The sequence below is a fragment of the Numenius arquata genome, chromosome 13, assembly GCF_964106895.1.
Source record: "Numenius arquata chromosome 13, bNumArq3.hap1.1, whole genome shotgun sequence".
Taxonomy (NCBI): domain Eukaryota; kingdom Metazoa; phylum Chordata; class Aves; order Charadriiformes; family Scolopacidae; genus Numenius; species Numenius arquata.
Window position 1 is genome coordinate 2,304,470 of NC_133588.1, and position 27,590 is coordinate 2,332,059.

At 51.7% G+C, this 27,590-nt stretch overlaps 1 protein-coding gene across 1 annotated transcript; it reads right to left on the reverse strand.

Moving 5' to 3' along the window:
- Positions 1-10,573: 10,573 nt before the first annotated feature.
- Positions 10,574-13,963, reverse strand: IRX6 (iroquois homeobox 6). Its single transcript, XM_074158118.1, has 6 exons — positions 13,919-13,963; positions 12,502-12,747; positions 12,144-12,253; positions 11,538-11,845; positions 10,920-11,408; positions 10,574-10,674 (listed from the first exon to the last, which is right to left on the reverse strand). Exons 1-6 carry the CDS (start codon positions 13,961-13,963, stop codon positions 10,574-10,576), a joined length of 1,299 nt encoding a protein of 432 aa, XP_074014219.1.
- Between the last annotated feature and the right edge of the window lie 13,627 nt (positions 13,964-27,590).

The following is a 27,590-nucleotide window of genomic DNA, read 5'->3' on the forward strand; positions in this document are numbered from 1 at the left end:
GGGGGTTTTGCTTGTGAAATTAAGCAATAAAAAAATGGTGCTCAGTTTTGTTTTGTTTTTAACTGTTCTTTTATTTTAAGATATAATAAAGTGAAATTCAGTTGTGGAATATTGTTCTAATCTTTGCAACACTGAGAGAAAACCCCAAATTGCAACCCTGTGATATTTAAGTGCTTGCAATCTTTCTGGTTTTTCTTTTAGAAACAATTATTCTTGTCCCTTTCATCATAAGAAAGCTTCACAGTTCTTTGAATTTATAAAAATGTCTATTTATAGGTATATGTTTAGGTTTATAGGTATATACTTAGGTTTATAGTTACATATTTATGTCTCAAATTTTTTTTGAAAGGTTAATTACAAAGATTACAATTTAATGTACACTCATGTGTTCCTCCCCACAAACTTCACGTGTTAAAGTGTCAAACCTGTGCCTGAGCAAACACTGCCGCTGTCAGCCCTGCGCCAGCTGAACGCGGGGCGAGGGGTCACCGAGCGGGGGCCTGTGAGAGCGGGGGGACGAAAGTTGTTACTGGTTTGGTACCTGGGGAGATGTGTGTCTGCAACATCCATCAGCCTTCCTCGGGGAATCCCACGGGATTCTTTTAAAGAATAGGGGTTTCTTTCTGTTTCTCATTTATGCAAATAAAATGTGAACCGGAAAAGACATCAATAAGAGTTAAATGGCAATATCAAGTCAGTTTTACTGCCAGGTCACTCAGTCCCCGACAAATCAAGCAGGAAAAATGTGTCATTTATCAATATAATAAACAGGTATGTCGCTCCTGAACCCAAACAGCTCTCTTGAAACTGTGCCTCAGAGCAAACAACCCGTCTCCTTTGCAACGGACTAAGTAGGGCCTCTCTGTAGTGCTGCTTTCTTTACACAGTGCAACTGCCCACCGAGCTGCCAGCCTGCAATTTAACCTGCTGTGAGCCACGGCGGGGAATTCGGTAGCTTCTCTTGACATTTTATGGAGGAAAATATCTAGATTTTCTTTCCACTTTATATAGGGTAAAATTGTGATCCAGGCTTTGGACTAATAACCATCACTAGCAGAGCTTTATAGACATGTCAGTATACCTGGCTGGAAGGCTGAAAGAAAATGAGTGAGCTCTAGCAGAGATTTCATTATACCTTCTGGTTTTGGGGGACTTCATTTCTTGCTCCCCTCTGTCTTTCCCCTACTTTCTATCTCAAATAACTATTGTTAAAAAATTGGTTTAGTCCGTCAAAGTATACTTTCCCCCTGGTATTGCACTTCACAAGATTGCGTAAAAATGTCTTTTGGGTTGTGTTTTCAATTGTGCCCGTGATTTGCGTGATCAGTCATAGCAGTTGTGTGTAGGGGAAAAAAGAAACAAACACGCCATTCCCAACCAGCTGGAGTGACCACAGGGGACGAATACAACCCCGAGGCTGGGATTAATCCCTCTGGACTTCAGGCTTTCCAGCGTATTGCCTGACTCGGGAGCACAGCTGCTTTGGGTTCCTCTGGAGAGGAAGACGGCTCCGAAACTGTCCTGGCTGTCGATGGGAGAAACTTTTTTCTGCATTTATTTGAGATGGAGGCCAGAGCACACACATCCTCACGCTAGGGATTGGCTGAGATATACCAGTCAATTTAAGAAATTATGCAATGGGGGGCAGATGTTTGTGTTCTCCCCCAGTGATTATAGGAGCTTTGTTTCCATAAGAAATCAGGCCAAAAGTTTTATTCTGGAGAACAAAAACCAGCGTGTCCTGAAAACAAATAGTGTGCAAAGGGTTTTCTCTGGGGAGAGGCTGAGGGAACTAACCATGCGACAGATGATGTTCAAGATCCCTTCACAGACTGCTGCACTCACGACCAGGCTGTTTGGGCTGCCATAAGCAACAACACAGACCTGGAATTTAGATCTGTGGAATGGAACTCTGGTGACATCCGTACAGTAGTCGAGAAAGAGCCCACTAGATTTCATCACAGTTTTCCCAGGAGAGGAAAGCACTGCATATCTAGAAAGTGCGTAAAACTATAGTGCACCTCATTTCATACCTATAATAATTCAAGCGGTGCTAATTTTGTAATCGCTCTTGCAGGGTTGGTTTCTGGGCTGTGTCAGCCTGACCTGACGGTTGGCGGTGAAGGGGGCAGTGAGCAGCAAGCACTGCAGCGCGCTCCAGAGAGCCTTCGGATCCAGACTTGGGCATCTTTGTACAAGGAGAGCCTGCAGTTCTACAAAGAAGCGGGGTCACTGCTGCATGTTGGTTCTCCTCTGCCCTTAAAATGTCATTTGTGAGCCTTTGCAAGTTAAACCAATCTTAATGCCGTGCTGAGTGGAGCTGGAGGTGGTGCAGCCCTAGGTCAGCCTCAGGATTTGGGGTGAAAAGTGACCTAGAGACCATCTTTGTTATTATCTTTTGGAGTTGGGCTCTAAGTGCAGTTGTCCCTGAGCCTACACTGTAATTACATCTGCTTCATTTACGGAGTACCGTGTATTATATTTGTAGCCTGAGTTTTAAGTGCGTACGAAGAGAAAATGAGGTTATATTATTGCTGTAATTGAGAGGAACTAGGACAAGTTTTATTAATTTCCTGCCACAGAATACTGAGTAAGCCAATATTTTATGGGAAAGTTCAGGGAGAAGAGTAATATATGTTACATTTCTGAATTCCGGAGGATACTTGAAGAGTTTTACTGGCAATTGATTTTTCTACAGGTAAATTTTAATCCTTGATAGGCAGATGTGCCCCTGAATATATAGTGTCTCCGCTGAGATGCACTCACTAAGGGTACGATGAAATGGAAGCAGAAGGTGGTTCAGCTCTGCTCTGACAGGTGGGGAGAAACTGGAAATTGGAAATACTGCCTGTAGAAGCTGCCTTTCCCTCAGCAAAAGCAGCTTTTACTGCACCGTCTACATTACTCTGAATGTGGAAGGTTCACAGAAATATGTAGCATATGAGCATCTGATCAAAAAATCAGTAATTTGACATGTGTTTTAAGAAATTATTTCTCTTTACAGACACTACATTGTCCTGGTCCGTGTTAACTTTTACCTACTGTCGTTTTCTGTCATTCCCTAATTGTGCTATGTTTGGGTAAGTCTTTAGCTTTCCGTGTCTCTGTGCAGTATCAGCTACAGATTTAAGAACGATGCCTGATGTTCAGTGCTGGTGAACGCTGCTGAGCTCTGGAACTGACGGGCCTTTGCAGAGAGGTCTGCGGGGTGCCCCCGGTTGCGTAGCCCTCGGAAGGATGAGCGCAGGTAGTTGGAGGAGGAGGCAGCTCTGCAAGGACGACATCCCCTCGCTGGGGCTCCCGTCCCGCGCTGCGGGGGGACTCTGGGGGAGCGACAGGGGTGTTGCTGCGACCTGGGAGGAAGCAGCAGCACTGAAAAGAGCAGAAGGGAACGACCCTGCGGGTGAGAGACCTTCTACTTTCCGTTGTGCTGGGTCTTGTTTTCCTAGGTGAATTAGCAGAGAGATTTTCACACTGCTGGTTTTACGCGCTCCTGACAGTGTGTGTGCTGCACTGTGCCACTGCTTCGCATCGGGGAGTGACGGAGGTTGCGGTGTGTCAGGGTTCGGTGCAAAAACACCTGCTTAAAATAGGAACCCGCTGATGTGACATACACAGTGTGGTGGCTGTGTCCCTTTTCTTCTTTTACATGGTAACATCACAGAAACACTTTGCTGATACTGAAGTTGCTGAAGTTAAAAAAGTAATGGCAGTCTAAAAGAGCTGAAAATATCTGAGTCAGTGGTACCACCCTCCCCTTTGACAGCGGGGTCACTCTGCAGTGCTTTTGGCCTTTCTTTGGGAAAGAACAGACACATAAATGCCACTGGGGTGGCTGGACTGCAGAACTGCTGCTGCTCTGGGACAATTTTTTGACATTTCATTTCTTAGTAGTATGGGCTGGTCATGTTTCGGGTCTTTTCTTCATGCTGCACTGATTCACGGAGACTCCTTCATTCATCTCCTCCCCGAGCGGCTTCGGGCCATTTCAGAATTATCTTCCTGTACGTGCAAAGGAGAGATCTCGTAAATATAAAGCAGTGCCCTGAGAACAGCAGCGTCCTGGGTGTCGGTTAGGTAACGGGCCAGGCTGTGGTACCCAGCCAGGGCTGACAGCACATGTCTCGCAGGAGCAGTTATTTCTGCCTCTATTCCTCTTGGGTACTCATTATTCAAGGGAGAATCAGCTATCCTGCCTTAGTCACTGCTGGGTTTGGATGATGGGCTAGCAGCCTGGTTTGCTGCTGGTACAATGCTGCAGCAGAATTGTCCACGATCGCAGCTCTGCTGCCAGTGGCATTTCTCAAAAGAGCTTTGTTTGTCGCGTTGTCCTATGGATGTAACAAATGACCCACTTTTCACTCCGGGGAGCCGCTCCGCAGCTGCACCGTCAGGGAGACTCATGCTCCTCACACAGTACTGAGCTCCAGGGAAGGTCTGCTACTGCAAACACTGCAAGAGAGCATCGGCGGGAAGGTCTGAGCGCTGCTGGCAGAGAGTTACCCTCCTGTAGTATGTGGAGCGCCTGTTCTCGTACTGATGAGCATGGTGACCAGGTTGTCAGACCTCCCCAGGATAAATTGCGGCCTGTGGCTGTGGAGCTGCGAAGCACATGGTCAGATCAACAAGATTTAACTGGGAAGCATGAATCCCCAGCAGGCTGCTGACTCAGAGTTCCTCGTTGTCCAATTCCTTGAGCACCTAACCCATTACTTACCACTGCGCCTCACATGGTTTGTGTAGAGAAAACCCGAGTATGGTGATGTGGATGCTTGATTCTTCTGTCACGTGTAGTGAACAACAGCGGGATCAGTTGTGGCAACAGGCAGCTCTAGTCGCTGTTTGTTTCTTAGCTGTTCGATAAATTTAAGATGTTCCATTAAGCTGTGGAAGGCATCTTTTAGATGTTGTACACTGATGGCATGTGTGTTTAAAATTCAGAAGTGAATCCACTTGAATGAATCATCCTAGTCGGGTAGAGGAACCTGCACTTATACTTTTGGTTAAAAACCGGAGCTAGCTTTCACGTGTTTCACATTTACTCTGGATGCCAGTTCTTGTGGGTCTGTTTATTTGAATGGTCTGTGTGGCCAAGAGCACCTGCCCTTCACCAGCAGGGCTGGCAGGTAATTGTGCCAAGTCCCTTCTCTGCCACCCCAGGCAGTCTGGAGGGGGCTGGCAGGTTCACCAACCTGGCTGTCTTGTCTGGTAACGCAGAAATTCTTCCAAATATGCCTCTCCAGGAATGAACTGGTGCCATGGTATGAACTCAGGACTTGCCTCATAGCAAACTCACACGTAGAGCTGTGCTGGGCTAAAAAAACCCCCACAACTACTGTGCGCCCCCCCCCCCCCAAAAGTAAGGTTTTGCTGGTGCTGAGTCTGATGGATTTAAAACATATCTTATTCGGGCTGAAACCAAACATCAGAAATGCACATCTGAGTAAGCGGGCAATGATCTTGCTAATCCCTCTTTAGCAAAACTGTATATACTCAAGAAGGAAAGTCTTGTGTTAGGGTCTGCTTGCTGAGAAACAGGGTGCCGGCCTGGGGTGAATGTGCCTGAAGGAATTGCTCCTCCTTCCATGTCAGCGGATCCATAGGTGTCTGCAGGAGAAGTCTCTCGTGTGTCCATTCAGGCTCCACTGTCCCGCTTGCTCTCCCAGGCAGCGGTACGCAAAGCCCTCGGAATGAGAGGGGAAGCCAGAGAGCAGTCGTCTTAGCTCTTAAACCTGTGCGTGTTAAGATTTAAGGAACTGATTGAATTCTACAAGCAGTTATTTTATTATCCTGACACTGTCCTAGGAAAGGTAGATAACATCTAAAGCACCAGGAAGATGAAGAAAAGAAAATGAAAATCTTCTGCTTGTGTTTCTTGAGGTTTTCCCCTCAGGCCCTTCAGCAGGGCAAGCGCTACCGCTGGGTTACCAATGGCGGTGGGGAGCACACCTTGACAGCAGCAGTATTAGGGCATTTTCTCTTCTTTAGATGAAAAGCCCAGCTTTTGAATTCAGGCTAAAAGGAAAAAAAAAAAAAAAAAAGTATTCATCCTGCTAAGTAGATTGAAAGAGAATCCAGATTAAATAAATCATTAAATCATTCCAGAATGTTATCCACCTGTTCTGGCCTGTAATTTATTTTCAGATGAACAGTAGGTAAAAAATAAAAAAAATAAAAAAAGGGCAATACAATGGCAAAAATGATTTTCCCCTAACAGATGCTTTGGTCCTGAAATAACACCTGGCCTGGAGAGCTGCTTGTGCAGCTTTTGAGAGAATTTTGAACTAATTGCTCGAATCCATTGCTTCATAACGTCGATGGCCACGTAATGCTAGCAGTTCTGCTGTACCCACCTTTGAAGAGGGATCTCCAAGGCTTTTGCTGCTGCAAGGCCAGTAAAAAACATCCCTTTGATGTGGGATGGGAAACCTGTAGAGGGATGTGACATCTCTTTGAGGGGACAAAGTACCAGCCAGCTGGGGTGAGGGGTTCCAGACCTTTTCAGTGTCACAACCACTCTACTCGTGTGCTGATGCGGGAAGAAAGGAAGGTGTTCCTGAAAGAAGGGTTGTGCTTCAAAAGGCTGGGAAGCGCCAATCTGGGTGGTGACTTGTATTGTCCAGACCTTCTCATGACTCCTGAAGGGTTCCCTGTGCTCTCTAGGAGAGCACCAGTGTGTTTTGTGCTGCCCGTGTTGGCTGGGCATGGGAGGGAGGTGAAGTATCAGGAGTGAGTGACCGAGGACCAGAGGTGGGAGGACGGCACAGGTGCTGGGAGCCTGGGGAAAATGGTAAAAGATGGTTATTGTCCAGCTCTTCCACACCTCCTCTCCACCCAGCTGCACCTAAAGGCAGCCACAGGCCGAGACCCCTATTTTGTGTCTCTCTGGTGTATAAATATACAGATTTATAAACAAAAATATAGCTACATACATATAGATAAATACAGATTAAAAAAAAACAGATTTTGCCAGCTCGGTGGCCAGTTTTCTAACAGATTCTCCCATTTGCTGACTGCACCGACGCTAAAGCAGGAATCCGTCGCAGCAGCCCATCTGGGGAGGGCAGAGGGGGCAGAACCCCCTCACCCGAAGCGTGGGGGTGTCGAGAGGCGGGCTGGGGCCGGGGTGCCCCTTCCCTCTGCTCTCCCCTTCCCGCCGCTGCTTCGCTCGTCCGTAGCTCAGGCTGATAAACTCAAGCTCCGGGATGCTTATTGCCGGCACCAGCCCGGCTCTGCCTTTACCTGGGGGCCGGGCACCGGGGCCGCCGCCCCCGCGGGGAGCGGGGGCCGGCCGCGGGGGTCACCGCGGGGGCGCAGGAAGGGCCGGGGGTGGCCGGGGGGAGCCGCGCCGTCTCGGCCGCACAAAGCCGCCTTTTCATGGCGGGCCCCCTGCCCCCGCCGAGCCCGTAATTGTCTTTGACAAAACTTCATTAGCGAGCGCGGCGGCGGCGGCGGCCCCGCGGTCGCGCTGCCTTTGAGCGGGCGCAGTGGAGTGTGCGCGGCCCCGCCGCTCCCGCTCCGGGCCATTAGCCCGGGCCATTAGCCCGGCAACTTTGTTTTAGAAACTTCCCACCCCAGCGGGGGACGCGTCAATCAGCCGCTCCCGCCTGTCCCCCGTGTGTCCCCCTCCTCCCCGGCCTGTCCCCGCCGCTGCTTAATTGAGGGGCGATGCGGGGTCGGGGGGGAAGGGGGCCCGGCCGGTGCCAGGCGCGTCCCGGCGGGCTGAGGGAAAGGGGGAGACCCGGCCCGGGCGGGCAGAGGGCGAGGGGCGCCGGCGCCTTTCAGCGGGCCGGGCCGCGGGGGCCTGGCACCGGCCCCATCGCCCCGAACCGCCCCGGTGGAACCGGGTTCCCGGTTGCCATCGAACGGCGGGCTGCCCCCGCTCCGGCGGACGACCCCAGTTCACTTCCCGGAGCTCAGCGGCGTTAAAAAGCCCCGCTCGTAGCAAAGCCCAGCCAGAAGCCGGTCTAAATACGTTTATTATGGCATTGGGGGCGCTGAATGTGTTCCTGTGACACCCGGGCGAGCCCGTTATTTTAGTTCTGTGCCTGGGCGCTCGCAGGCTCCGCTCCCGGCATTAGTTCTCCATCAATCCCCGTTCTGGTTTTTAATCAAAACAGTATTCGGAATATGATTCCCGGAGATTATATTTTGAGAGATTTGCGATACATATCTTGCCGGCGTGACAGATTGCAGGGGACTCCTGGGCGGGCGGGATAATCTGCATCTCTCTCGCTTGACCTTTAATAAAAGGGGACTAAAAGTAATAAATAAAAAAAAAAGAAATAAAAGTCTTAAGGCTCCCTGGAGGTTACCTTCGTGCCTGCCTTAAAAAGACCCCAAAGCCTGCACCCGACTAATTAACCACCCCCGAGGGCTTCGCGGCTCCTTCGGGCGCTGCCGCGGAGCCGGCGGGGACCAGGGCCGGGGGGGGCAGAGCCGGCAGCTCGGGGGAGCTCCTGGCCGCCCCCGGCCCGCGGGGGCCCTGCGGGTTCCGTCCCCCGTGGGCAGCCCAGGAGGCTGCTGCAGAGCTGCCTACCCGGGAGCCTCTTCCAAAGCCACGGGAGGGAACCGGGTCGCTCTCCTGCGCGCTGGGCGCAGGCGGCCGGGACACGGAGGGGAGCGGGACCCGGCCCGGCCGCTGCGGACACGCGTGGGGAACCCGCGCTTTGTTCCCAGCGCAGAAAATACCTGTCCCCTTCGGTGGGAGAGCAAAGGGGGGGGAAAGTCGCCTTGCGAGAACCTTTCGAAAAGGCCTAGTGCTCTTTATTACAAGTCCTAATCCTTCAAATCCGACTTGAAATAATGTTTATCTTTTCGCAGCTTAATTTCCCCTACTCTAAGCTGCGGGTCACCGCAACAGACTGCGGCTTCTGTGCCGCCGCTCGCCCGGGACTGCTCCGGAGCGCGGGAAAGCCCCGTGGCCGGGCGTCTGCGGCGGGGCTCCCGGCGGACCCTGCCCCGCTCCCGGCCGCTCCGTTACCTGCTGGCCCTCGTGTGCGCTTACCCCCCCCCCCCTTTCCCGCCCTGGCCCCCGAAAAGCCCGAGAAAGTTTGCCTTCTTTGGCAGGTGCCCCGCAGCCCGGGGCTGCTCCGCGCCCCATCCCGGGAGGGGCCGGGGCTGTGAGCAGGGTCCCCGCCACCTCTCCCCGCGGTGACCCGCAGCCTCTCCTTTCCCCTACGAGATGCTCTTCTGGTCGCAAACCCAGAGGACTCCCACCTCTGCCGCCCCACATGTCTTAGTAGCCTTTGGTAAACATATAGAAGTCTACTCGATATTCAAGATTGATTTCCCTGATTTATTAAGGCAGAATTCATTGGACTCTATTGACCACAAATGACTTAATGTAAATGTTGACCCTGGTGAACTTGGAAGTAGCAGGTATCGGGTTGATCTATAGATGACCTCTTAATTACCACAGTTATTAATTTAAATTATTGCCACTGCTTCTAGAGACAGGAACAAAGAAACATTCTTTCCTCATCCCTGCTTGGTTTATTAGTCCGAACACAAAGTGTTTGATGACACTTTTAATTAAACAGAAATAATGCAGAGATACGGTTTCCCTTTCTCGTCTGTCCTGTAAAGTGCAGCACTGCTCTTTTCACTGACTGACGGCGCTGACCCACTAACAACGTCCTACTTCGCCGCCCGGTCGCCACCCGCTGCCCAGGGATGCCCCGGCCGTGCCCCCGGGGCGGGCGGCGAGTGCCCGGGGCCGGGGGCCGCTGCGCCGGCTCCTGGCTGAAGAGCTGCCGGGGGTCACCGGACGGCTTCACGGCGTTCCGCTCATCCGTGTTAATTAGAGACTCTGAAAAATACTTTCAGCGGTATCTATGTACAGCGACGGGAACTAAAACAGCCCGGCGTAACCTGCGCCGCTCCTCCTCCTCCTCCCGCCTCCTCGGGACAGCGCGGAGCAACCGCGGACACACGCACCTCGGCGGAGCGGGGGCGGAAAAGGGAGGAAAAGAAAAAAAAAAAAAACAAACCACGGGGGGAGGGAGGGGAGGGAAGAAAAAGAGAGAAAAATTCTTTTTTTTTTTTTTTTTCTTTTGGCAAGGACGTTACGGAGGGGTGTCGGACGAACGGCAAGCGGGCGGCGGGGAGGTGTCGCCGGTCCCTCGGGCGCGGCCGCTCCGCCCGCCGCGGCCCCATGTGAGCAGCACGCTGCGCGGCGGCGGGCCGCCCCCGGCGAAGGCAGCGCTACGGGCCGCGCCTGCGGAGCGGGGGAGGCCGCGGGCGGCCGCGGGGAGAGCTTCCTTTCGTTGTCTCGCGCCGGGATCCTCGCTGCAGCCGGAGCCCCGTCGCCAACGCCCGGGAAGGGGCGGGCGGCCCTGCGGGAGGGAGAAACGGTTGATGAGCGTTTCCCGGGCGGGCTCCGGGACCCGCCAGTCCTCCCCGGGGCCGGGGGGGGGGGGGGGGGGGTGGATGCTGTCCCGCCCGGACGAGGGCTCCGGGAGCGGGGCAGGGCGGTGACCCCGGGGCTGCGGTCCCGGGCCGGAGCCGCTCCGGTGTCCCCGGGCTCGCGTTTCGTGCCAGGTCGGCCCCGGTAGGCGGCCCGTTACCTACCTCACCTCCGCAGCACCGGCCGGAACGCCGTCCGCAGCCTCTCCAGGCACGTCCCGCCCAGCTCGGCGCCTCCCGGGCTGCCCTTGACGCCCCTCCCGAAGCCTGCACAGACACACGCGGGTCGGGCGGGCCCGGCCCGGCCACGCCGCCCTCCCCTGCCCGGTCGCCTCCAGCGGGGAAGCCTCGGCCGCAGCCCGTCTGACACCCCCGCTGGGCCCGGCGCGGGGGGGGGTGGGGTCGGGGGGTGGGGTGTGGGGAATGGGGGTGTCAACGCGAAGGGGGTCTTACGCCGCGCCCTGTGTCCCGGCCCGGCCCGCGGCCCCCCCCGGCCCCGCCGCCGCGGGTACCTTCGCCCGCCGCCGCGTATTGGCACGGCTCCCCTAGGCCGCGGTGGGACGCGCAGCTCCGCGGGAGCGGCTGCAGGTTGAACGCGGAGCTCCGGAAGGCCTTGGCGGGCAGGGGCGGCTCCCCCTGCGCGCCCCCGCCCTCGGGGCTGCCCCTGCGCGCCGCGCTGGCCCCGGCGGTGCGCGCCAGCGACCAGATGCGCGGCTTCTCCGCGGGCGCGTAGGGCTGCGGCGGGCCGGGCAGGGCGGCGGGGGCGAAGTCCGCGGGGGGGGCCTTGGCGCAGGGAAAAGCGCGGAAGGGGCCGGGCAGGCTGCAGTCGCTCCGCGGAGCCTCGGGCAGCGCCGCGGTGAGGCTGGGGGCTTCCTGCAGGGAGCTGGCCCGGCCCTTCTCCGGCTTCCCCGCCTCCTCCTCCTCCTCCTCCTCTTCTTCCTCCTCCAGGTCGTCCAGGTCGCTGAACCGCAGCTCCTTGTCCTCCTTGCAGCTCTTTTGCTCTGCTTGGACACACGGCGGGGCGGAGGGAGCGGCGGGGCGTTAGTGCGGGTGCGGGGAATTGCGGGGGGGGGGGGGGGGCTCGAAATCGCCCGCTACTTCGAGGCGCCCGTCCCGCCTCTCCCGCCTACCTCTGCCTTCGCTTTCCGCACCGTATTCCACCTCTTCCCGCGGGGGTTCTTCTTTCCTCTCTTCCCCCGCTTTGTTCTTGGGAGACCAGGTCATTTTGTTTTCTTTCTTGAGCCTCCGTCTGGCGTTAGCAAACCAAGTGGACACTTGCGTCAGGGTCATTTTGGTGATGATGGCCAGCATGATTTTCTCGCCTTTGGTGGGGTAGGGGTTTTTGCGGTGCTCGTACAGCCAGGTCTTGAGGGTGCTCGTCGTCTCTCGGGTTGCGTTTTTGCGTCTGGCCGAACCACTGAAATCCACCGTCCCGTACCTGTCGGGAGATGGTTAGGGGGGGGGGGGAGGCCGCGGTGGGAGCCCCCCGGCCCGGCCTGGCCGCAGGCCGGTGTGACCCTGCCCATCTGCCCGCCCCCCACCGCCGCCGAAGTTTGATTCTAGCTGACGGGTGCTCCCGGGGCGCTTCGTTTCTTTTGTACAACGTTTGTCAGGTCGGAGACACACACACACACACACACACCCCCCCACACACCCCCACCCCCGCCGTTTGATGTCGGCCGCCGCCTCGCAGGGGGATGCTACCGCTGCCGGGCGCTGATCAAAGGGGTTTTTACCTGTCGTACTGGTACTGCCCCAAGGAATGATCGTAGGAGTAGTAGGCAGCGGGCTGCGCGATTCCCGAGTGCAACGTGCCGGCGCCGTCCTTGATTTCATACTGGGGGTTCTGCAAGGGAAGCGGCAGCGCTGGGCGTCGAGCAGGAGGGGAACCGTCCCGTCCCGTCCCGTCCCGTCCGTCCCCTCCGCCGCCCTGGCTCCCCGCGGCAGCCCACTCCCTTCGCCCCCCGCGTCCTTCGGCGGTCCCCCCGCCCCGACACCCGACGGATAACCACCAAGTTTGCCTCCTGTTGCATACCCGCACCCCACACACACAGCCCCCCCCCCCCCCCCGCCCCGCACCTCCGGTGCACTCACCAGCGCGGTGTAGAGCGCGGCGGGCTCGGCGCTGTAGGGCAAGTAGTTGCCGTAGCCCTGGCCGGCGGCGTACGGGGTCCCGTACATGCCCAGCGCCGCATTGAGCTCGGCGCGGCCGGGCGCCAGCAGCCGGCTCTCGTACGGGGAGCAGCAGAGGGAGGCGGCGGCCGGCGCCGAGGAGGCATCCGGCCCGGAGCGGGGGGCGGCCTCGCAGCAGGTCGTGCTGGGGCTGGCGGGGACGAAAAACTGCGGAGAGGAGAGAGCGGGACGGCGGCGGGTGACTGTCGAGGCAGCCCCGTCGGGGGGGAATTTAGAAGCGTGTGCGCGTCTGTGTGTGCGGGGGTGGGGGGGGGTGGGGGGGTCGGGGGGCGGCGGGAGAGGGGGGTGAGGAGGGGGATAGGGAGCCCAGGTTGAAGCAACTGATTATCGAAAGCGAGAAATAAGCGGGATGGAAAGCGGGAGCCCTTGGGAAGGGGGCACGATTCATCAAGCAGGCAAAACTTTAAAGAAATAATTGCTGTCGAAAATGGCAAAAGATCCGTACGGGTCCTTCCTTCCCGCCCCTGCTCGGCCCGTTTGCATTGATTTAAAGGCAAGAAGTTGCGATTACAGTTAATTTGACAATAGAGAAAGCAGTAAATATGTCAGCTAACGCAATCGAAGGCATTTGATTTCAATAAGTTCAATAAGGGGACGGCTAACTTCCCGAGCCAGGGAGGCACATCTTGCAGTGATTACGATGTATAAATAATTCCACCCAAATAAATCGTGACTCGAGGTACGGTATAGAGACGACTTAGTTAATATAGGGTGCCTTGGTGTGGGTGTGGGTGGGGGGTGTCCCTCGGAAATCGTATAAGGGGAAAAAAAAAACCCTCCCGACAGATCCTAATAAAACACAGGAAAAGGACCGACCCGGGGAGGAAGGGTGGGGAAAACGGCACAGCCCGGTTCCGCGGAAACGCTCGTGAAATCCCGCGCCCGCCGAGCCGCTGTCCCCCCTGCCCGCGCACCCTCCGCGGGTGCCCGGCCGGCGGCGGGGGCAGCTCCCGGCGCAGCGCGGCAGCTCCGCGGGGCAGCTCCGCGGGCTTGGAAAGCGACCGCAGCCGGGATTTATGTATTTATTTGTTTGTTGCACTTAAAACTGAACGGTGGAGGGGAAGGGGGGAGGAAGGAGGAATCACCGGTTTCCTAAACGCCTTTGCTGTGCACGCTGAGAGTTATTTGTTTAAGCCTAACACAACACAAACGAGACATAAACACACACGCACATTTTTTAAAAAAAGGCTCCAGATGTGCCCTTTTAAAAAAAGACTCTAAGTAAGGGAAAGGGAAGAAAAAAAGGGAGGGGGGAACAAGACATCTGGACAGCAGCAGCAGAATCTGAACAAAAGTGAGTGCTGCTCACTCGCCTTACCTGTGAAGTGGTGCTGTAGGGGTATCCGAACTGAGAGAAGGACATAGTTGCTCCTTATTTTTGGACCATAGGCAATATTTTCCCCCCAAGATCGATTGTAACTAAACCCTGCTTCAAGATGCACCTTCTCACACACACATTTCCACGTATGGCTTTTTTTTTTTTTTTTTTTTTTTTGTCTCAATTATAGATGATTGCACTTAAGAAAAGCAGCCAGACATCTGAGGCAAGGGGTGGGGGGGGGTGGGGGGGGGGGTGGGAGTTGGTGCCTGGATTAAAAAAATAGGCTACCCCCCGCTTCCCATCGCTCTTAATAAATATGTTTGTATAGAGAGAGTTTAGAAAGCCACCCCACATGTATAGAGAGTTTAAGTGCAAAGGGGCTTTTTCAAAGAGGGGGGTGGTGGGGGGGGGGGTGGGTGAAAAATCACGTAGGGCTTGCAAGATAGGGAGCTTGCTTGTTGTATTATTTTCTGCTCTATAGGTCTTTAGCGTTCCTCGGTGGGCGAGGAGCGGGGTGACGTCACGGCCCTGCCGGCAGGAGCAGGCAGCGGCGGGCAGGAGCAGGCAGCGCCCCGCGCCCCGCTCCCGCCGCTCCTCTCCTGTTGCGTTAATTACGCGATGCGCGTAAAAGGCAGGGGCCGGAGGCGCGTTGCGGTCGGTCTCTCTCTCCCCCCTCTCCCCTCGCTCGCTGTTTTTTTTTGTTTTTTTTTTTAAACACAATCCAAATTTGACTTGGGGAGGGGAAATAATAAAAGGGGGGGGTGGGGGTGGGGGAAATTACGGCACCCACCAGCGTGCCCCCTCCCGACCCCGGACAGGGTAGGACGGAGGTTGCGGCGCCGGTGCCGCAGAGCTCGGGGCCGGCCCGGCCGGAGCATCCTCCCGGTCCTTCCCGCTGCCCCCGGCTTCCAGCCTCAGGGCCGGGCTCTGCTGTACGGCGCGGCGCCGTTCTTGCGATCCAGCCGATTAATTGCGCTTCCCTCCCTTTCCTCGGCTCCCCTGCCCTTCGCGGCGGCCCGGAGCCGCGGGAGCGGGGTCAGAGCTCGCCCCGCACAGCGTGCTGTGCCTGCCCGGGCAGGGGAGCCGGCCGGGGGGCAGCCCGAAGCCTCCCTCCCTAATAAGTGCTGAGCGGGGCATCCATTCTGCTCTCCTGGACCCGAAATGGTCCCACCAGGAGAGGGGGGGGGGAAGGCGGGGCCGTGGCAGGTCAGTGGGGAGGTGATGGATGGCTGCCTGCAGCCCGGCCTGCCCGTTACCGCTACGGCGTAATTGCATCAATTAACAAATGGAAATGCCCTTGTTTAACCAGCGACTTAACATATTGCGAATTTGCCTTTGAGACGAGATCCCCGGGAGGTAAATGGGGATTTCCCCCCTCCCCTGCCCGCGGCGGGGCCCGGCCGGGCGCGGTACCCTGCCGGTGGCAATTAGAAAAGAAAAAGAAAAAAAAAAAAAAAAGGAAAAATAAAGCAAAACCCACAACTTTCCGCTACCCGGCGGCCCTTGCCCCGGGCAGGCCGGGGCCGTGCCCCGCGGTGGCGACCGGGCAGCCCCCCACCGCCGTGCCCGTTCCCCTCCGGAGCGGCCCCGCTCCGCCGCCGCCCGCCGCCCCGCTCCCCGACGGGTGGCGCTGACGAGCCGCCAGCGATGCGCGGCGGCCCGGACCGACCCGACCCGGCCCGGTCCCGGGGGGATGCCCCCGCGGCGAGGTGCGGCCCCGCCGGGCGGCCCCTGCCCTCCCCGGGTCCCGGCTCAGCCCCGGCGGAGCGCGGTGCCGCGGTCCTTGCCGGAGCGGGGCGCTCGGCGGGGGGCTTCTCCCCGGTGGCGGTCCCGGGGCGGGCTGCCGGCGCCGTCGGGGCAGCGGAGCGGCCGGGGGCTGGCCCGCGGGGCCGCGGCGAAGAGGGGGAGCGAGTCCGCCGGGGCGAGCGGACTGGTCCGCAGCTCGGGGTCAGTGTGACAACCCTCTGCCACCCGCAGCCCGGCGAGAGGAAGCGTGTGTGAAACAGCCGCTTCGGTTGTTGTTAACGGGGGCAACGACTTAAGGAAATTCATTAAAGAACACCTTTGGGTAACATTACTGCTAATTATTTAATTGCAAGAATCCCTATGGGGGAAATCATGCTAATTATAAAGTAATAAAACCACTTGTTCCAAAGCACTTAATTCAGCAAAATTTAGTCTTCTTTTCACCAGAACATTTCTGATGTTATTTTGCTGAAAGAAACACCGAGAGTAGCTGTGTGCTCCTCCTGCCCGCGCTCAGGACCCGGGGGAGCTGGTGCTGGCGCTGTGTGCGTGATGGGCAGGTTGGGTGGGGGGCTCTCGCCCCCTTCGCCGACGTGCCAAGCTGCCCAAAGCGGGGCAGGATTCACTGCCCAAAAGCACTTTTGTAACAGCGCACAAGGCGGATCAACGCAAACATTGTGTTTGCCGAGCTTGATTGCGCGCGATCAACGTGAGAGCACAGCCATTACCTGTCAGGTGCGTTGTAGCTGAACCCAGCTTTGAGAGATGGCCTTTTGCAACCCAGCTCTCTCCACTTCCAGCACTCTGCCCCGTGGAGGTGTTTCTGTAACGTACTTTGTTCCATACATGCCCAAGAACCAGCCAGGCGACCCTTTTAATTGCCCTTGCATCCCGGGATATTAAATGGCGTTCCCATTAACGAATACGAGTTCTACCTTGCTCCCCAGCTCTTCAGGAGGTCACAAGCTCTGGCTCTTTGTGTTCTTCTGAGCACTGCCACCACTCACCCTGTCAGTCTGTCACTGGGTGACTGGACTCGCCACGTCAAAGCTGCCGAGACATCTTTGTGAGATTTGTAAATATTGGCTTAAACCTTCTGTTAACAGGTTCTGGAACTCGCCTTCATGGAGGGCAGCTTTGGGGAAGGAGTGTGCAATTTGCCAGTTTTTTCCTCGGTAAGAAAACAGCTTCAACAGCCAGATTCTGCTCATACACCGCGTCTCAAAGAAGCGTAACCGATGCTGTACGTGGTCACTGCAGATTTTTCTCTTTCCTTTACCTAAATCTGTGTCATCTCTCTCCCCACACGGGAGCGTGTCGTCCCACGCCCACGGCGCACACTGCCTTCACCCAGCCGTCCTAGCGAGGACTGGGTGACTATAAACACCAGCAAAACCCCCAAACCGATCTCTCTTGATTCACAAACTTTTGTCCTTGAAGGAGAAGAGTGTGAGGCTTAACTGTAAACACTTCTGTAAACCGCTGTTCCTCTCGAAGCCAGGCGGGAGCTCAAATGCAGCCTACAATGCGATTTTTGATGCTTTTAAAATCAACATCATTTGGTTTAGCTCTGATACCGCTTTGCTCGGGAGGTAACTGCGAGGGGTGAGAGTAACAGTGCGTGCTTCCCACCGATGCAAATGCAGCTGCCGATAACTGCGAATGAAATAATAGGTTAATTGAAATAAGCGTTGGAGTATCATTTCTGGAAAGGAAGAAGAAATGTTCTAAGAGGGGTAAGAATAAAGCAGCTTCAAAAACATGTAACAGAAATGTGGCAGAGAAGAAAATCTCTTTGTATTTTAGAACATGGGGGGATTTTTTTGGCTGTTGCTTTTTTGTACTGAGAAAATGAAAATTCTTCAAGTCCATGCATGAATAAACAAGTACAGCTGGGCAGCCTAATACATAATTTATAGTGATCAGTCACTGCAGATTTAACTGAATAAAGCCAAAATGAACACTAATTGTTTTGACAAACTAAAATAGTGTATATGATGGTTTATTGTGAAGCTTGCTGGTTACTATCCTTATCTCAGTGGCTATTGTCAAGACTGATTTCTGCATGAGAGGCAGAAAAAGACGAAACAAATTAGGACAATATTAAGATTAATATCTTGTTGAAGATAAAGCATTTTAATTGCTTAACATACAGGCAGAAAATAGAAAGAACTGTCTTCAGGACAGAGGGGAGCATTGGCACAGCGAAGCGCGGGACGTATCCTGATTTAGGGGGTGAGGTATAATTGCTGAGATAATGTGTGGTACCTTTTCAGCTGAAGGCTAAACCTGAAAGTAGATGATTTTTTTTCGGAACACAATTGAAATACATCAGGAATAACTTTGATTGCCTTTGGACACTTGTCTCTTGAAAGGGAACATCAAAAAGATGTCAGTGGATTTCCAGAGGGTTCTGGATGTGGCCTAGTTAATCTGAGAAGCTGCGCAATTTTGCTCTGGTTTTGGTATGTGCAAAGTGAAAGAAATACACAGGTGGACCTTTCTGTTGCTTCTCCAGATCCTCTCATTTAGATGGATGGCTAAACAAGAGCCATTTGAAATTTTATCTGGAAATTAAGAGACAGACGAGGGTAGTAATATTCACAGGGAGCCCCAAGCACCACTTCTGCTTGGAGTCCTTCATGTGACATTGAGCTGCTGCTTCCTAACAGACCTCTGTGGTGGCCTGACGCTGCCACCTCACCCTCCTGCCTCTTCTCTGAGGACCAGCAGCTCCACTTGGCTCCTGTCATCACTTTTATAATGACCTATGGATTTGCTGAATCTCATCACCGTGTTTGCTCTGATCAAGTTTTAGGATATGGCTGTAAAATCAAGAGTTGGGCTTGAGTGTTGCTGGAGCTGGAGGATGGTTGAACCTGGGGCTTTAATCTGGACCATTCCATGCCTGGAGACAGTCTAGAGGGTGGAAGCTGGATGTGGATCTTCCTCATGCTCTTGGGTGGGATTTCCCCTTAGCCATCGCCAAACCCACCTTCTGAAACTATATTTGGCCAATGAGGAAAAACTTCTTTTATGAGTGCACCCTGAGTCAGGGTAGCCCAACATTTCTGTACCAGCTTTCTTAAGGGTATCTGAAGATCTCTAAAGTGTGAGTTCGTCCAGTGAAGACACGTCTACACAAAGTTCATGAGAACTTCACCTCCGAGGACTTGTTAGTGCTCTGCTGAGATACAGGCTAAGGGACGGTGAGAGGGTCAGGGCAGCGTCACAGCTCTCATCCAGGCTGACCCCTCTGTGGATTCAGTTTCCAGTAAAATCAATAGAAATAATTTTAAATAATTATTTTTTTGAAAAGCGATTGCTGTTCTGACACAGCTTGATCAGGATGTCGGGCTCCCCGGGTACCATCAACCACCAGGTTATGTCTGGGCTTTGTGTCAGCTGATGTGCAGCTGGTGTGAAGGAGGCGTTTGGCTGCCAAGCCGAAGGTTTTTGATTTAGTATCACCTTAGGTATAGTTTGTCATTTTTTTTCTGTGGCAGTGAATGACAGTGTTATTCCATTACCTACTCAGCTTTCTGTAGTTTCCAGGATCTAGTTTTTAATTAGTGAGCAGGTTACATGCAATAGTGCCTTATTTTCCAAAAGTTGTCACCAACTTATGTGTACTATTAAAGATGGATATCAGAACCGCTTCCTTACGTACTTACATTTGTTATTTACAAAAACCCCGTTATGTTTGTTGTGCATTAGAAACACAGAGACCTTATAGCTTATTCCGAAACCAGAAGATACTTAACCGGAGATAGTTACTCCCAGCCCCGTCAAATCAGCCGGCCTCGAGCCTCTTCATTAGTTAGAGTCTGAGTAAAGAAGGGGCTCAGCTTGACTCCCCTTCCAATTCCTGTCTGAATTAACTCCATTTTGCATTTGTAGCAATGAGTGCAGAACAGGACCTGCTGCGTAGTTTGCTGAGGACCCTTCTGCTGCTCCCCTTCAGGTAATTCAGTTTTTTTCTCTGCTCTTTCCTTCCACCGGTATTTCAGGCAGTACCGAGTGCTGGGGGGGCTTTGGGATGGGGCCGCCGCAGCGATGGGCCATCTGCAGCCCGCTACTCTGGGGAAGCTGGGACCACTTGTGATTTCACACACAAGCAGCACTAATCTACAATAAATCTTATAAAATCAATAAAAATATGGAAAGTATATCATTTTAAAGAAAAAACACATGAGACGTGGCCATTAAGGGCACAGCCATTCTAATACCTGTGTCTGGTTGAAACTGCAATTAAAAACATTCCAATAATAAATCTACTTTCAGTCTCGTTTAATGCTTTTAACTTTCTTGAAAGTTCAAGCTGGTATCCCAAAAATGTGCCAGGACTTTCACAACGTATTTTATAGACCCATAAATAAATATGGCAATTAATCTAAGCTATATTTCTTTCATATTTGATGACAATTTATTATGACACTCACTCATTCAGTGCACAAAAACTCTAATGCACTTAAAATCGGATTTCAAACCAAACGTTTTATGGGAAAATATAGTATTGATCATCCATTTAAAGAGATCATGTGATGATTCATAACCTGCTATAAAAAGGATCTTGTGAGGACATTCAGAATGAGTTTTGTGGACCATTCTTCCCACAAAATCCAGCGTATGAGATCTATAGTTCTCAGAGATGTTTTATGGTTCTCTTTAGAGTTTTCACCTATAATGTTAGTGTGGTTTTTGGTGGAAAGCAGCTTTAGGATAAAACATTTTGCATATCTAAACTAAAATTAAATAAATATAGACTAATCTGTCAAACATTTACTAGCACTTTTTGTCCATTTACACAAATTCACGCATTAAATTTGTTCTTTTCAAGGATAATTTCCACAATTTTGGATTTGTAAATTGGGTAATTTGTGCAGTACACATCTGCTACGGTGCCCTTTAATAAAACGTGCCCCAGGAGTGATATGGCTTCACATACTGCTCCTTGCTGGTTTGGAGATCCACTTTGTGCTGTGGGCTGTTCGGGAAGCTGCAGTGGCTTGTGCTTGGACATGCCAGCAGCAGTAAGGTGCCGTCCGCTGTCCTGGTGGACAACAGGATGACCACATTGCCACCAGCAATGTGCCCTTGTGGCCAAGAAGGCCAGTGGCATCCTGGGGTGCATCAAGAGAGTATGGCCATGAGGTGGAGGGAGGTCATCCTCCCCCTCTGCTCTGCCCTGGGGAGGCCCCATCTGGAGCACTGGGTCCAGTTCTGGGCTCCCCAGTTCAAGAAGGACAGGGAACTGCTGGAGAGGGTACAGCAGAGGGCTACTAAGATGATGAGGGGCCTGGAGCATCTCTCTTACAAGAAGACTGAGGGACTTGGGTCTTTTTAGTCTGGAGAAAAGAAGACTGAGGGGGGATCTGATCAACGCCTATAAATACTTAAAGGGAGGGTGTCAGGAGGATGGGGCCAGTCTTTTTTCAATGGTGCCCAGGGACAGGACAAGAGGGAACGGGCACAAACTTGAACATAAGAAGTTCCACCTGAACATGAGGAGGAACTTCTTTCCTTTGAGAGTGGCAGAGCCCTGGAAGAGGCTGCCCAGGGAGGTGGTGAAGTCTCAGTCTCTGGAGACGTTCAAAACCCACCTGGACACGTTCCTGTGGGACCTGCTCTGGGTGGACCTGCTCTGGAAGGGGGGTTGGACTAGATAATCTCCAGAGATCCCTTCCAACCCCATAACATTCTGTGATTCTGTGGTGCTGTCCTGGTCATACAATGCATCGTTGGAAATGTTTTCAAAGCTGGAAAACTCTAGAAGATTAATGGGGTAATTTATTGGTACTAGAGGTGGGGTGCAGAAGGAAGGAAGAGGATTGTGGCACGTTGTACGCTGTGTACAGGTTCATGCCCAGGCTGCACAGGATGAGCTTCTCCAGATCTTCTCCATGAGCCTGCAGCCCCTTTCAGTGGACATGACTGATGCCTTGGTATCCCCTGCGTGTGGACCAGCTCCCAGAGCCCAGCTGGGGCTGGTGCGCAGCCGTGCTGGTGGTCAGCCTGGTTTCCCTGCAGAGGGAGGGGGAGGATAGAAGCGGGAAATGTGTTTTTCTGCCTTTGTAAATAATTAGTATCTGCATTTGTGGACTTCACTGGTCCCTCCTTCCTCCCGACTCTGCCTGCCCACTGCCTTGCTCAGTTCCTGGGAGGGCCTGTGGGGTGTCTCCGGGCCACAGTGGGGTGACCATGGCAGCCAGCAAGGCCACCCAGCCTCCAGCCCTCCCTGGGGCAGGTGTCCTGCAGGTGCCTGAGGGTTTGCAGCAGTTGAAAATAGCCAACTTCTCCTCTCATTCTCCGAGATTCTTAATATAATGATGTTTTCCTGTTTGAACAGCTCATAGTCATTGCCAGCCTAATTATTTTCTGGATCTTTCCTTAATGCCATAGGCTTTGGGTGGTGACACCAATGCTTGGAGAGACAGCAGAAGGAAATAAGTAGTGAAGGCTAAAGCACTTGGTTAAAGAAGAGTCTCATTTATAAATCAATTTTAATAACATATTTAAAAGCTCTCACATTTGCCTTTAATGTGTTTCCATTTCCCCCTTGGTCATTAATATTTAAAATATTTTTCTTTACTGATCTTTTTTTCTATTGTGTCCTTTCTAACTTCCCTTTCTCTCTTTAATCTGCAAACAGTGAGTTTTTGAGAAACGCATAATCCATAAGAAATCCAGATAATTTGATACAGAGAAAACCTTCAATCCCATGAAAGAAATTTCAGAGGAGTTGAGTAATTGTTTAGAAGTTATTCCAAACAGTTTAACTCGTAAAAGGGTATACGTTTTCACTGATGGACTTGCAAAATGAGAAGGCACTGTTATTCTACTAGGAAGTAATAATCAGCAATGCAATTCTTTTAAAAAAAAAACACCTGTGGATACCATTTTTTCAGCAAGCCTGTCATGGAGATGGCTTCATTCCATGGGTGATTTAAGGGCATGAGATTTGCTGGAAGTCCATTGCACACCAGGGGCTGACTTAACTTTTGAAAAGAGGATTTGGGTTCCTCGTCCACTCCTCTCAGGTGGAGATCGTCTCTTCAAATGTGCTGTTAAAGAAAGCAAAAGGAGAGGACATAAGGAGGAGGGTCAGTAACTGGTCTCCCAAGTAGGGTTGAGCAAAGACCTCAGACACATACTTTGGAAGATTCATCAGATTTTATAAATAATGTGGACTTTATAAATAATGTTAAAATGCAGCTGTGATGTGGGTGATTGCGGCCACAGGTGGGTCTAGGAGCCAGCCCTGCTCCCTGCCAGTTTAATTGGAGATTGCTCACCAGCGAGAGCAATTCCAGCTCCATTTGAGGACAGGGAGAGGGCTATTACTGAAAAGCTCAATTAAGTGCATTTGTTACACCTGGAGCAGGAGCTGGGCTGGTTGGAGGCAGGAGCTGAGCTGTGGTTTAGGATGAAACGTGGCTGGAAGTAGGAGTATGAGCCGTGTTGGCTGCAGGACTGGGACTGCTCAAGGTGCGTGGGATAATGGGGTGGTGTCCCTTTGTGTCTTCCAGCTGCAGTTGTGCTGGGTCTGGGGAGCACCCTGGGACAGGCAGCACTCGCTGAGGGTCTTCTGGGCAGTGGGGGAGATGGTGGGCAAAGGGGCTGCAAAGTGAGGACGTGGTTTCCTGAGGCTGCGGGATAGCTCAGTAGCAGAGGTAGGAGCTATCTCCCTCCTTGGTCAAGGCACACAAAAGTGTGGAGCTGGAGTAGTATATTATCTTGGAGGAGATACAGGAGCTAAATTTAACGTGTTGTAAATTCTCTAGAGACAGTGGGGAAACCTCTAGAAGATAATTCATTTATATATCATGGGGAGGCTCTATGGACAATGAAATGATGTGCTTTATTGTGGAACAGAATAATGACTGCTCATCAGAGCCACTGGAAAGGTTTTTAGACACTTAACAATATCGGTTTGATTTTTTAATTTTAACTTTATTACTTTAGTCATTAATTGACTGTGCCTAGGAAGAATTTATCCTCTTTTTAGCTTGTGCTGGGTTTTGTGTTTTTATATATATATATACACACGCGCGTATTATTCTCAGTCCATTATTCATCTATGAATTCTTCATGATTTGTAAATGGGCGATGAAGCAAAGAATACTAAAATGTAACAAAGATGGAACGGGGTATCTGCAACATTTATTATTTTCAAGAAGGAGTATAATATGAAGACATTGTTATCTGATGTTTTAGTATCTACCAGGGAAATGCTGTATCCTAGGCTATCCTGCATTTTTTGGTCTTCTCTTCTTTGTAAAATATGTACTGGTTTTTGGGTGGATGGGTTTAGCACCAGAGATCTGCACTGGTGGTAGTGGTGGAGGAGGCATTGGTATATATTTCCCTGGCTGTTGTTGAGAGTGGAAGGCGAGTTAGTTGTAGCGCCCGCTGATGCGGCAAGCGGTGGGTCTGCCCAGGTGCCTCGCTGGGGGCGGTGGGGTGACCCTGGGAGATGCTGCTTCTCCAAAGCTTCCATTGCACGTAGCAGCGCAGGCTCCCGCAAGGCTGAACCCTAAATGATGGACAAAGGCTTGTTCCTCTGCTCAGTTTGTTCCTCATGCATCAACTCCCAGTGCCTCTTTGATTATGCAGAGCTAGAAAAAGCCTGAGCGAACGTGCAGCGGGCAGTCGGCAGCGTTGGAATAGCCTTGCTGTGAGCTCCTTGCCTGGCTCCCTTGTGCTCCTCATCACTTTCTGTGTAGTTCCACTATGTAAAATTACTCAAAATAAAAAAAAAAAAAAATGTTATCCCATAGATGGTTTTACCTGTACTTTTCTGTTCAGCCTAAATATTTATTCAATCTCCTTCCATTGCTTGTGGCCTGACTGTTACAGGGTTTCGTTGCAGAAATAGCTGATCGCTCTCCGGTTCGGGGCTGAGTAGCACCGTAACTGCAGTGGCCTTCTGTTGTCACCTCTATGCCTTTGGTTTGGTCATGTGTGCCAAAGAAACCCTGGGCAGGAGCAAGCAAAGTGGAATGAGTACCATGATATGAATATTGTTTTATTTAATAAATACTAAATTAATTCCCTTATGAATGACTAAATGCCACATACAGACTGTACACAGTCAGTCTCTCTAGTATTAATAGATATGATCTCTGCCGGAGCAGTAGCCAAAACTGGCAAAACCCATATTTTTTGTGGACGCAGTGAGTGCACCCCACAGGGAATGGTTCGAACTGCTGTGGGAAGAGTGTCCCTGCTGTGCCAAAGGATGGTGTGGGGTTTTGGTTTTTTGGTGTGTGTGTGTGGGGGGGGGGGTTTGTTTTGGTTTGGTTTTTTTTTTTTCCTCTTACTCCTTTTGTGCTGTTAATTTGTCCCTTGTTTGTTCCTCCAGCCCAACCTGTGTGGTACAGTGATGGAGCAGAGCTGTGTTACGGGAGCTTAGAGAATGAGGGGTAACAGTGAGGGTTTATCTGGCAGACCTTTGACATGGAAGAAATGCAGGAAGTATAAACCCCAGTATCCTTCATAAGCCAGATTTGGTGGTTAGTGCACAGTGTTACGCTGTGTGTTCCTAAACCCCCAGGAGTGGAGATCTCTTTGCTGTGTGGCCGTCGAAGGCCAGTGATCCAGCGTGGTGAGTAGCCGAGGCCCAGGGCAGCATCCCGTCTCCTAACAGCAGAGCTGGCCGGTTTGCATCAATGGGAGACATCGTTAGGGCAATTTAAAACCAGGGCCTTAAAGTCAGTGTAATTATACAAATGTTGCCCTTGCTATTAGCACTTTTGCCCTGGTACCTTTGGCGTATATTTCACAAATGAAGTTACTGTCACATTTCATTATGCTGTTTACTGACCCGTTGCTTTGGAGATGCTGCTCTTAGGTACCGGCCGCTCCTGCCACCGCGGTGTGTGTCCTCTGCCACAGCCCGAGTGACACAGCCCAGCGACGCTCTGTCGCTGCTGGTGTTTGATGTGATGGCTTTGAAGAGTTCCGTTAGTGTTCAGTACGAGTTGTGACTGCCGCCGAACATTTTTCTTTCTCCTCTCCTGAGTGTTTCCCTGCAAATGTTACCTGTTCTCACTGAACTCCAGCCAGCCTAGTTTCTTCTCAGTCTTTAAAAAAGGCCTTGGTACATTTAATTATTAACCCAGAAAGCAAGGAGTGTTTTGGGAGAGGTAGAGAGGGAAGCAGAGCGGGTGACTGAGATTCATTGGTTTAGCATTAGCCTAAAAAAGGCTTGGTTAATTGAAAGCTTTACCATTAACTCAGTGGTGGAGTGTGTGGCTGTTAAACAGAACTGCTAAAATCCCCTGGGTTTTCACACGGTGCGGTGGAATAGACCTCATGGAGAAAGACCAACAAAAGAAAAGCCCAAACTTCAGTCCTTGCGTGATGAGAATTATTAATATCTAACAGAAAAACACTTGACAGCAAAAATCACTTGCAAAATCTTTGTGTATTTTGCGGTTATGGAAAACAGATTATGATTTTATTATTTTACTTTTTTTAGACCAAACAAATACAATCTGTGAGCTCTTTTTATTTGATGCCCTTCTTAGTCCTGCCAGCTTCTCCCTGCCCTCCACGATAGCCACAGACATTGGGTTTGGGGCCACAGGGGAAACAGGGTTTCCAGCTCCCTGCCATGAGACATTAAACTTCCTTAGAGGAGGGTCAGGCTGAGGTTTTGCTGGTTTAGGGATTTTTCTAGAGAGCCCTTCCCAGGGTAGGTGATGGTAAATCTTGAAGAAGTGAGCATGCGGAGAGGCTGGATTCTGCCATCCTGGGGCCAACTGCTCGTTGTTCCCTACACGGGTCTGAGCCAATGTGCTGCTCGCAGCGAGACCCTCTCCTCTGCTTTGGGCTTCTGCTCTTCTTTTCAGCTTACTTAGTGCAATTGAACCTCTCAGAAGCTTTCTGCCGACAGCGGTGGTGCTGTAAGGAGGGTCAAGCTTCAAGTCTCGTTCATACGGAAGTCTGGCGCAGCAGAGTTTGTCCAGGGCTGCAGTGCCTTCACTGGGGCTGCCTCCAGATGTTTTTTTCCCTTAAAGAGATCCTGTTTCAGCTAATGCAATTTTCCTTTTAAACTCTCGTAAACCCTCTCTGCGTGTACTCAACATCAGCCTGACTTGGGTTTTCTTGCTATCGGACTTTAACAAGAGCTAATCGGCTTAAATGCATCTGCAGTTGGGTTTTGCATCAGTTCAATGAGGTCAATTTAAAATTGATTTCCTAAAGCTATTGCAGGGCTTCCCGTATTGACAGGTGAAAGCATTACTGGACACCAACTTAGTAACAATCCTGTTTGCATCGCAGTGTCTTCATCCCTACGTCAGTGCCTGAGCGCTTCAGGAACCCCTGGTTGAGTTTGTAAATCAGAAGGGAGGAATAAATAAAAGCAGAGAGTGATGTGAGTAACAGTCCCTTTCATGAATCCAGGCCGTTGTTGAAAGCACATCAAGCTGTTGGTAGATAAATATTTTCTTGGAGTCAAGAACAGAGAAGCATGTGACATTTCAATTACTGCTGTTCATATTTAAATGTAAATAAGTGGCTTCTTTACTCTATAATTCAACAAACCTTATAATTATGATCTTATGATATTTTCATAGCACTTGCAGCAACATATGGCACTTCAATAAGCAAACAAGGCAAGAAATGAAATTAAGAATTTCTGTGATGTATGTTTGTGTATTTGTGGCTCTGTTATAACCCCTTTGTTTTAAATACCTCATTTCTTAATTTAGCAGTTTATATAATTGGAATGAATTTGCATGGAACAAAACTGAGCCTTGTGGTTAGGTTACTGCTTATGTCCTTAATCTGATGTAGGGGGTTTCTGCTGGGGGAAAAAAACCACAACTCCAAGCAGCTCAATAGTATCGCCAAAGCTAAATGATCATTAAGGACTGCATGGGTCAGTGCCTTATTAGTTTAAATTATTTTAGCT

Bases quoted from the DNA above. Each gene is read 5' to 3' on its own strand.
- IRX6 (XM_074158118.1), bottom strand. From the start codon at position 13,963: ATGTCCTTCTCTCAGTTCGGATACCCCTACAGCACCACTTCACAG. The intron at 11,846-12,143 runs GTAAAAACCCCT...ATCTCCCGACAG, and splicing joins GGGCAGTACCAGTACGACAG to GTACGGGACGGTGGATTTCA. The intron at 10,675-10,919 runs GTACCCGCGGCG...GTGTCTGTGCAG, and splicing joins ATACGCGGCGGCGGGCGAAG to GCTTCGGGAGGGGCGTCAAG.